At 36.7% G+C, this 10,666-nt stretch overlaps 1 protein-coding gene across 1 annotated transcript; it reads left to right on the top strand.

The window, feature by feature from the left end:
• The first annotated feature begins 4,617 nt into the window (after positions 1–4,617).
• LOC112463961 (nose resistant to fluoxetine protein 6-like) lies at positions 4,618–10,218 on the top strand. Its single transcript, XM_025030693.1, has 11 exons — positions 4,618–4,896; positions 5,346–5,566; positions 5,652–5,737; positions 6,125–6,306; positions 6,518–6,684; positions 6,925–7,093; positions 7,629–7,825; positions 8,244–8,376; positions 8,690–8,879; positions 8,962–9,104; positions 9,549–10,218. The coding sequence occupies exons 1-11, from the start codon at positions 4,618–4,620 to the stop codon at positions 10,095–10,097; spliced, it is 2,316 nt and encodes a 771-aa protein (XP_024886461.1). The 3' UTR covers positions 10,098–10,218.
• Positions 10,219–10,666: the final 448 nt, after the last annotated feature.

Below are 10,666 nucleotides of genomic sequence, written 5' to 3'. Positions count from 1 at the left end.
AATTTTCTTATGCTTACGCATTATGCGTTGTGCAGAATAAGTGTGTGCTCCCCGCTTAAGTTTGTAATATTTCTTTACCTTTCCATGAGAATAACTCGGGGGAAGGACAGCAAGGAGGAAAACGTTATATAATCTTTACGTATTGTTTTGTCTGTTATGCGCCGCGTGAGATCACGAACGCGATTGCGATTGCGTTTCTCTTTTTTACGTTTAAACATTCAGCAATTATCGGACATTGCACGCTGCGCGCAATTATCGAGGGAGGTTATCGGGCATGTAATATTGCTTACGCTTACGATATCGCGCCGGCACACGTAAAATGCATATCGTCAATTACCGGATATCAATGCTTCGTAGATAACGGAATCAGACAAGATCGATCAGCGTGATAAGTATCTCTTTTTTTTCCGCGCTACTGCGAGTTCAACGTACTCGAGGACGCGGAGTCGCAAAAGCGAGGGACGTCGCAAAACTTTATCGTTCTCTTATCTCTTCAGATTCAAAGGCGGGTAATTTCAGAAATAATAATCGAGATCGCAGTCGTACGATTTCGACGCGCGCGCGATCGATCACACTTCGGATTCGAATTCAGATTGCACGCGTGTTTTTCTCGAGAGCGGCTGATATCGAAGTCGAATTTACGCACGATCGAAAGAGCCTTGTGTCCATTTTTGCGGGCGAATTATCGTCTCCGTGACACTTGGACTAGCACAGATTAAACGGGTTGACATTGATCTGATTGATATTAATAGCGTAATGCCGATCGGTGACAGCATCGGCCATTACAAGATGTTTAACCCACGCGTCCTCGCCGGCGGATCATCGCCGCATAGATCATCGCCGTTTTGCATTATGACAGCCTTTATCTCGCCGCGATAATTATTTCGTTGACATGTTTACATCGTTACCCGTTGGCCGTTCTTACGTCAATGCGCAAACGCAACATTCAATGAATATACATGAACGCCGGTGCATTTTTGCCCCTTTCGATACCAGCGTCGAATGGATTTCTCCATTGACAGTATCTGGTGCGCGACAGTATCATTATTTCCTTTCATAATAAATATTCTATCGCAGTTGTACAAATACACATTTTTATTCGAACGTTATATTTAATTTAAAAGAAAGAGAAAAAAGATAGATTAGCTAAATTTAATTAAAAATTGATTAATAAAGCAATCGCTCTAAAATTCAATTATGTGTTAAATGATATAATATACAATATGTATATAAATATTTCTACAAAATAAATAATTATTTAGAAAAATATATTATACAACACACATATGTATATAAGAAAATATAATAATTAAATAGCCATATTGGGACTTTTCTTCCACTTCTTCTTATTGCGTTATAAAATGTTTTTTTTTTTTTAGACTTTATCAGTTGATTCAAGATAAAAAATTATATCAAATGAGATGCGCCGAAAGGACTAATTCTTATCAGAGAAAAAAAAAATATTCTCGATTTGAAAATATTTTTGGTTTCAACATGGAAATCTTAAAATGAGATTAAACTTGCTTGAAGAAAACTTGCTTGAATAAAGTTATTATATAGTTCAACCAAGAAAAAAATGTTGAAATAAAAAGTTAAAATTCTTATAAGAAGATATAGATTGTTTCGTACACAAGCAAGATCACTGTAATCTTCTTATAAGAATTTCAACTTTTTATTTCAACATTTTTTCTTGGTTGAACTATATAATAACTTCCTTCAAGCAACTTTTCTTCGTTTAACGCAATATAATCTCATTTCAAGATTTCCACGCGTTGAAACTAAAAATATTTTCAAATCAAGAATATTCTTTTTCTCTGTGTACTGACTTACTACGATTGTTCTCGCGGGTATTGCCAGCTTTGTAACAACGTGCTGTTAAGAAAAAAAGGCGATTAACGATCTAACGCGCGTATATTCACGCAGAAACAATAATATTGACCGATGTAATTGGTATGTGCGTCGTACGCGCGGGACCAAACTGGGTCAGCGAGATGCATCCACGAGGCCGATGACCGTCCTTGTGTATCGGAGGCCTGCCTCTGATCGATCGATCGTTAGATCGATCTTTTCCTGGCCTCTACGTCATTTAATCGCCCGATCCGACTAGTTCGCGCGATTCCTCGACTATTGTTTATACCACGATAAGAGATTGGACTCGGTTGGACGTGTGGCGGGAGAGAAAGGAGGGTCTGGTAAACGCGTCACAGAGGACTTCTTTACCTTTGCAAACGTCGAGGAGTTTCGAGCGAACAACTTATACGTCACTACATTAGCAGATATCTTTGGCTCGTTATGTTCGTTATTACGTTAGAATCGATCAGACATTGAGCTATCGATTGCCGATAAGGTGCAATATGCATAAGTACGTTATCGCTATCGCTATCGCTTGGAAATTTATTTTTAAAAGCACACGCGCTATCGTTCATTTTTCTTTAGCCCAGTCAATCAACCCGTTTCCGCCGCGTGAATTCCGGTCTATCAGTCGATTCTACGTACCGGCGCGATTATCTACTTCCGCAGTTAACGCACTCGCGACATTGACGTTGTTTACCGTCACGGCGTGATCGCGGTTCCAAGGTACCACCTTGAAATCCCATTTCGCACAGCATAACTCACACGTTGGTGCGCGCAGAGATGACTAATAATATAAATCATAGAGTACAACGCGCGAGTTCTCGGCGCGCGGCTGGATTAGTTCATCGCCATCCTCCTAGAATTGAACGTGACTTTGATCAACTGCGCTGCTTGACCCTCGCCGAGTATATTTCATCATGGAATTTGATCAATCATACGCAATTTCCTTTCTCAGACGCAAAATTCTCCTCAAGTCTGCCTGCCTCGCTTGTCATTAGAGAAGAAAGGAAGTACACAAAAATTAAGGCCACGATCGATGAATTACACATTTCTGGAAAAAAAAGCGAAAAATGCTAATGCGATAACAATTCACCTTGTCAATATAGAAGAAAACTTTTTTTGAAGTTTTGTAATGAAAAACCTCCTTAAGTCTGCCTGCCTCGCTCGTTAAGGAAAAAAAGTCACAATCGATGAATCTTAATTCTGAAATTAATTATATATTAATTCTGGGAAGAAAGAGCGAAAAAAACTAATAACTGCGATAATCATTCACCTCGTCAATTTAGAAATTTTTTTAAAAAGTTTTACAATAAAAAGATTAAAGTAAAAACTGTATTTTTTAATGATTTTAAATTCACATTTGCGTCACAATACTTAATATATTGCAATAAATCACAAGAAGGACGGTTCATGTCCGCAACTAAGGACAGAGCATTTGAGAAGCGACTATAAAAATTATTTATATATACCGTTTGCGTTAATCGATATCAGGCCTCAACGATCATTATTCTCTGATTAGGTCCGCGATAATGATTCCGGATATAAAGGTAATGCGAAAAAAATGATGGCTGATTGTGGCGTGGATTGAGGACAGAAGAACGCCTTGACGCATCGACTATACCTGCACGTCTGTTTTAACCGGTTTTGGAATGTGTTTATTATAAAACGGAGCTCAGAGGGGAAGGGCGCAATTGTTAAATGTCAAAGCCGGAATGCCATAAATGTCCGGAAAAAAATAATGAGATGCATCAATAACAGATTCGTCGTAACAAACTTCGCAAAGCGGTATTATACCCCTTTACTCATGGAAACTTTAGATTAGATATCGCGATCTCAATCCCGTGTTTTTATACAGCACTTTTGTGGAACGTCCCCCGAAAATTCTGGGGAATAAAATATAGTCCACTGCGTATAACAATAGGCTTGTTCGTTTTAACTGAACTTCTTGCACAGTTCATCTTTCCTCTTTTTCTTTCCAACGTAAAAAGAAAAAAAGCAAAGATGAACCGTGCAAGAAGTTCAGCTAAAACGAACAGGCCTTAATAACTCGAATCTTCATTCGAGAGCCGAAAATGCCCTCGCGCATTGAAATTTAGGCTGTTCTTCCGAAAATCGTCCATGCTCCGATTTAGGTGAAACTTTGTGAATAGGTTTCTTTCAAATAAAAAAGACATATACCAAACGGATTTTTTGCGACTCCAAAGTTTAGCAACTTTTTTAACATTTTTAACTTGCTGTTTCCGCGCATATACACTATGCGAAACGAGGTGCCACATGGGTTTACAACTTTCCACGCGTGGAAAGCCCACGCGTGTACTTTGAAGGCACACTATGTGTCTAGTTTAACAATAGTGGAGCCCCCCCGCGGGGGCGGAACCTATTGCCTCCACGCATACTGCACTTTTCACGCGAGACGAGTTGTCACATAGGTTTACAACGTTTCTGATTTTCTAAAGTTTCGCCAATAATGTTTATGTTATGACTTTGACGGGTATGACTTTATGGTAGTTTACATTACTTGAGAGCTGTTTTGGTTTGTAATGATACTGAGTTAGTTCGCTCACAACAAGAGCTGTGTGCAAACGTGTTTCTCAGATAAGGATTTAAAATTACTGTACAATGATACACAGGACATAAGAAAAAGATGTGAACAAATATTTAAAAAGTTAGTGCTAAACTTTGGAGTCGCAAAAAATCCTTTTGGTATATATGTCTTTTTTATCTAAAAGAAACCTATTGACAAAGTTTGACCTAAATCTGAGCATGGACGTTTTCGGAAGTTTCGCCGAAATTTATTTTTTAAACGGAGATTCAATGTTCTTTGTTCCAGTGTACGACGCCTCGGTTAAATTCCCGTCAGGCATAATCACCGGCAATTACAAACAGCTGGGTAATTTTGACGAATGCTTACAAGTGAAGACCAAACACGGGTTCGTCGGGCAAGCTTGCAACGCAGCGGTTCAGTTCGAGATCTTCGAAGACAACAAGACGCGACGTGAATTGGACATGGGGGACCTGCTTACGAATGTCGCTATCGCGTCGGTGAGTTCACAATTCTTGCATTATTGCAATTATCATGTCGAGCGTACAACAGTATACAGTAAGCGAACATAAATTCAATCCGGCTTATATCTATCGTCTGAGCTTGTAAAATGTAAATAAATTGAAGTATACGAAAGATATATAAGTAAGAATAAGAATTAATATTGCTTCTAATAAAACCCATATGGACATTTTTAATTTAAAAAATAGTATAATCTAAATAATATTTAAAATAATATATATATTTAATCTAAATAATTTTATTTATTCATGGACATTAATACGATACTATAATATACATGAATAAAATGGAACTTTATTTACTCAATAAATTTCGTAAAAGACGATAGCTTCTCATATAGTTTTCGAAGTATTCTTAAACAATAAAACGCTCATAAGAGCGAGTTTATGCCGCTTCGGGGACTAAACGTAAGTATCTTATGGCGTAGAATGCGACGAAATGGACTTCCGGCGAATCGACCCAATACGAGTGGATGTTTTGCGTTCCGTCCACCTGCAATCATACGGAGATACAGGAGGCTCTCGAGATCACGCTCGACCCATTGAAAGTCGAAGGGCGTGTAGACATGACTATTACCGTTTCTAAGGAATCATGCTATACCATTGAGACCGTTCAGACAACGTGGAACATTGGGGATTGGTGTTACACGTAATGAAGCTCTCTATAATTATCGTATAAACATTTATCTCTCTGCAGTAATATGCTTAATTTGTATAACGTTCGAAAACTTCAGATCGATTCTTGTGCTGTTCGCATTGATCATCATAGCCAGCACGGGATACGATATTGCGATGCAACGGCGTGCTAGCGCGTCGGAAGGTAAGATATAAAAATATAAACGCACATTTATCCTTTAGATTTAGTCCTTTCAATATTTTTCTCACATTTGATGCGACAAAGTTGGTAAATTTAAGTCAGTGCAGTTGATTACTGAGTTTTACGAAATCAATCTTGGAAATTAAAATTATATCTATTGAATATTGAGAAAGAAAAAAAGCTGAGACTAATTTTAAGATTAAATGAATGTTAATTATTGATTATTAATAAGATTGCTTTATACATACACTATAATATACGCTATATGATGCCTAATATTGATGTGTAATGTCAATCTGGATATTGCGGTTTTTTTTTCTTTAATAAGGACAATGTCATCCGGGGAGCCGGAACTAATAGAGATAATGATCCTGATAATTTCTCGCGCAGGTATTTTTGCGGCGTTTTCTTTGTACAAGAATGGAAAAGAGCTGTTGAAAACTGAGAGACATCCGGGATCTATTCGCTGCCTAGACGGCTTGCGCTTCGTCAGCATATGCTGGATCATTTACGGTCATACCTATTACATGAAGGTCGTTGATGTCAATATGAACCTCACGCAGATTCCACGTGTGAGATATACAATTTTAATTTTTATACAATTTCACATGAGAATTGACTGAGAATACACTACGTGTCCCTATTTTCGCAACTTATGTTATCGAATTTATCCTTCGCGTTATAAATACAGTAAAAAGTCACACATTGTTCTCTGTCATCAAATCTCAAAATTCTGCGCCTTAATTGTCTCAATTGTGAAAAATCATTCTTATCCTAAAAAAGATGCACCACGATTGGAACAACATGCTGGTGCTTAACGGCAACATCGTCACGGATACCTTCTTCCTTCTGAGCGGGCTCCTACTCGCTTACAACGAACTGTTGAAGAAGGAACGAGCCTTAGAGTGGCGTTTCGACGTGATAGGACTTTATCTTCATCGTTATGTAAGGTACGTATATGTATACGCAACCGAAATCACCCCGGTAATTTAAGTTTCCAACATGTTCCCCCCCCCCCCATTACGTCAACAAATTATATTCGTCGGTCTCATACGCACCGTGTTGTTTAAAGAAATCATATAATTTGTAATTTTTATTTTCTCTTTATAATAATATCGTTTGATCTCCCCTCTTTTCTTTCTTTTTTTTTTTTATCTCTTCGAACCACTGATCGTTTCTCCTTTTGTCAGATTAACGCCGGCCTACGCGATGATGATCGGTTTTTATGCCACTCTGTTCTACAAATTCGGTACAGGCCCGCATTGGGACACCTGGGTCGGTACTAACCAAAACTTCTGTCGCGAGAATTGGTGGACCAACTTGCTCTACGTTAACAACTATGTCAACGTAGCGAACATGGTAGACCAGCTCTTTAAATTACTCTTTTACGTATACCCTTGTATATTTTTGCGTATTACTTGCCATATTAAATTGCTCATTTGCTGCAACAATGACATAACTCAAAAAACAAAGTTTTCCAGAAAAATGGGTTATCTTGAATGTCTTGAATCATTAGAATTTTGTAATATCATTTTTAAATGCGATTTTGGCGTAACTGATTGTAGAAAAATAAAAGTTTAGCTCTTTATTCGATGTATTGAACGTTCATTATTCTTTTACAAACAACTAAAAAATGGCAAGTTTTGAGTTATGTCGTAGCGAATGAGCGAAATACGTACAGCAATCGTGTGTTTGAACGTGTAGTTAACAATTATTTTGTACGTAGTGCAAACGGTAGTCTATATATACGAATGCTGCACAAATTTTTTTATCGTAATATTCTTTTTTTTATTTCTCTTTAATTTGGATTTACTGAGCTGTTTCGCGCTTTCAAAATTTTTCCGATTCGCGCACTTACACGAAAATATTACTCTTTTCTTACGTTTGCTTCTAGTGCATGTCCCAATCCTGGTACCTATCGACCGACATGCAGTTTGTTTGGCTGTCGCCGCTTGTACTGTATCCTATGCTCAAGTTTAGAAGTCTGTTCTTCACCATTGTTTTGACCGTCTGTTTATTTCTTTCGGTCCTCGTGCCCTTTGTTATAACTTATTATTTCGAACTAACGGGCACCATGCTCTATTACAAGAGGTAAGTGTAGAATTTCAACTGCGCTTTCGCTTAGAAAATATTTCATTAACACATTTTTAATTTGAACATTTTAAAAAATCTGTCAAAAATCTAAATGTAATAGGCTTATTTAATTTGATTGAGTTTTATATTACGTTTTTTTCTATTATCTAATTTTAATTAGTTTTTTTTATTTAGTTTAGCATTTAAATATTTATTATTGCGGTCTCTTAATATAGATCCACTCTGTGGGACCTTTTATATCACGCGAGACTTCGAGAATTAATTATCAAGCAACTATGAAAGATCGTGCAAGATTACTTCGTTTTAAGTGATGTTTATTTCTACGAAGATGGAAATTGCAAGGAAATTGTACGAAATTTCTTGATTGCCGGATTTTAGTAATTTCGTGATCTCAACAGGATGTTGTATTTCGTAGGGAGGAGGACGTAATCCAGGTTTATCTGAAGATCTATATAAAGACATACAATAGATTTGGGCCTTACGTCATTGGATTAGGCCTTGGATACTTGTTATATAAGACGCGATCTTGCAAAGTCAAGTTATATACTGTAAGTACAATTTACACAATTATGTTCAGTACTCTCATGTTTGTTTTATTTCATTATTTATTAATTGTCTTCTATATGACATCTAATTGAAGAACTAATATTTATATCTTATATAATAATCGAGGTTAAGCGGATTAAAGTTAAAATATTTTCCATAAGAAGCGTGAAATATTTTTTTCTATAACTTATATGTATTTTATATTAATATTTTTATAAATAGGACGCATATTTAAATATCTTAAATTTGAAGAAATCATAAAATAAACCGTTGGTTGTAAAGTCGCTAAAAAAAAAATGCCTTTATAAATCACAGTGGTGCGTGATTCTCGGCTGGCTGATCGCGATTATGGCCGGCCTCTCGGTGATTTTCGGACCGCGAGGCATGTACTTCGACACTCACGTGTACAACAGGCTGGAGGCAAGCTTCTACGCCGGTTTCCATCGTCAGGTCTTTGTACTCGCGGTCTCCTGGATAATCTTCTGCTGCATAAATGGATACGCAGGTGATGATTGCGCGCGTTCGCGAGATAATTACTAAACCGGATTACGTCAACGCCAGTCTCTAAAAGTCATAATCGTTTCAAGGTCCCATCAATTATTTACTTTCTTGGCATGGATGGATTCCGTTCAGCAAATTGACCTACTGCGCTTATCTCTCTCATTATCTGGTCATACTATCACACGTCGGAGCCGTTCGAACACCCGGCAATTTAACGCAGATGAATATGGTGAGTAAAAAAGAGTGGAAACATTTTTAAAATATTGCGTCAAAGATAATAAAAACAGACGCCTCGGTGATTAACTGGTTAAGCAATATCACTAAATCATAAAAATAAAAATGTTATCTCTTCGTGCAAAAAAATTTGATATTTAACTAACGACGTAATTAACGATATTTATTTTATTTAGTTCTACAGTGAAACTATGTGCAAATTTTTAAGTCTACTATTATGTTGTGTATATTGCATCGCTGCATTTTGTTTTAAATAGATTTTATATAAATATATGTATACATAGTAGACTTAAAAATTTGCACATAATTTAATTACGAGACGCTCATGTAATCATCAATATAACAAATATTGATGATTACATGAGCGTCTCGTAATTAAATTAAAGCGCAAGTGTAATTAAGAAAAAGGACAGCAATAAAATCTCTTTATTTTTATCAGATACGCGATTTCATCGCCAATTTAGTACTGACGATGATGATATCTGTGCTGTGGAGGCTGTGCTTCGAGACGCCCTTCATGACCCTCGATAGGATCCTTCTTGCTAAACGCAAGGAAAACTTGTCGAAGCACTTGGAGACTTACGACTCCACGTCGTCCGGAGAAATCAAAGAGATTTCCCAGTCAAAGGAATCGTCGCTCACGTACGACAACCCTGGAGAACGCGACGTTACCCACTACGATCTTATGAGAATTAAGGGAAGTAAAGAAAATTGCGCGAATGGCATAGAATACATCAACGACGATGCGGAAACAAGTCTCGGTAAAATATACTTTATCAATCCTGTCAAACGCGACGAGACATGGTCGCAGCATGAATCAACAGTAAATTCCGATAACACAAGGTCCCATTACGTCAACGTCGATCTTTGCCGCATTTTTAACGAAGGACGACCGAGAGCATGTTCGAATGGGAAAGAATTAGAGTCGATCAACAGCGATCCTGCTCACAGAGCGAAAGCAAATCAGTGCCTGAGGGATAGTGGTTAAAAGACCGATTGTATTTAATCTAGTCTAGTTATTAATAATAACAACACTATTTATAATTATTATGTAAATAGTCGTTGTGTGAGATAAATTTGCAGGATGATGGATTTGAATCCATTTTCAACAAGAGAAAAATAGAATAAGAGTAAGAGTGATATAATAATCGAGATTTTATACGAAAGAACAAGTAGACAAAGGAGCGAGATATTTTGTTTACACGTATAATATATAGTACAGTCTACAATAAACTAGAAATATCGACAGATACATATTAATTTGCGAAAATGTTCGCCAGACAGAGAATTAAAAGCGCAACTATATTTTTAGATAATAATATATAAGAGAATTATTTTTTTATTTAATCAATTTTTTATTTTTTTGATAGTGATTATTGTGATAAAGCGAGATGTGTTATTATTAATAAATATACATTAGATTATGCGTACTATAGAAAAGGTTCGTGCAAAGAGAATATGTATAATTATACAAAGCGTTACCGATTTATCGGTGCGAATTGCAGTATTAATCGAGAGAGTTAAAATTAAAGAATATATTTTATTTCACATCAAAAA

The sequence above is a fragment of the Temnothorax curvispinosus genome, unplaced genomic scaffold (assembly GCF_003070985.1).
Source record: "Temnothorax curvispinosus isolate PA1 unplaced genomic scaffold, ASM307098v1 QBEX01013795.1, whole genome shotgun sequence".
NCBI classification, from domain to species: Eukaryota; Metazoa; Arthropoda; class Insecta; order Hymenoptera; family Formicidae; genus Temnothorax; species Temnothorax curvispinosus.
Note: the sequence above shows the minus strand (reverse complement) of the source record. Positions and strands in the feature narration are given on the sequence as shown.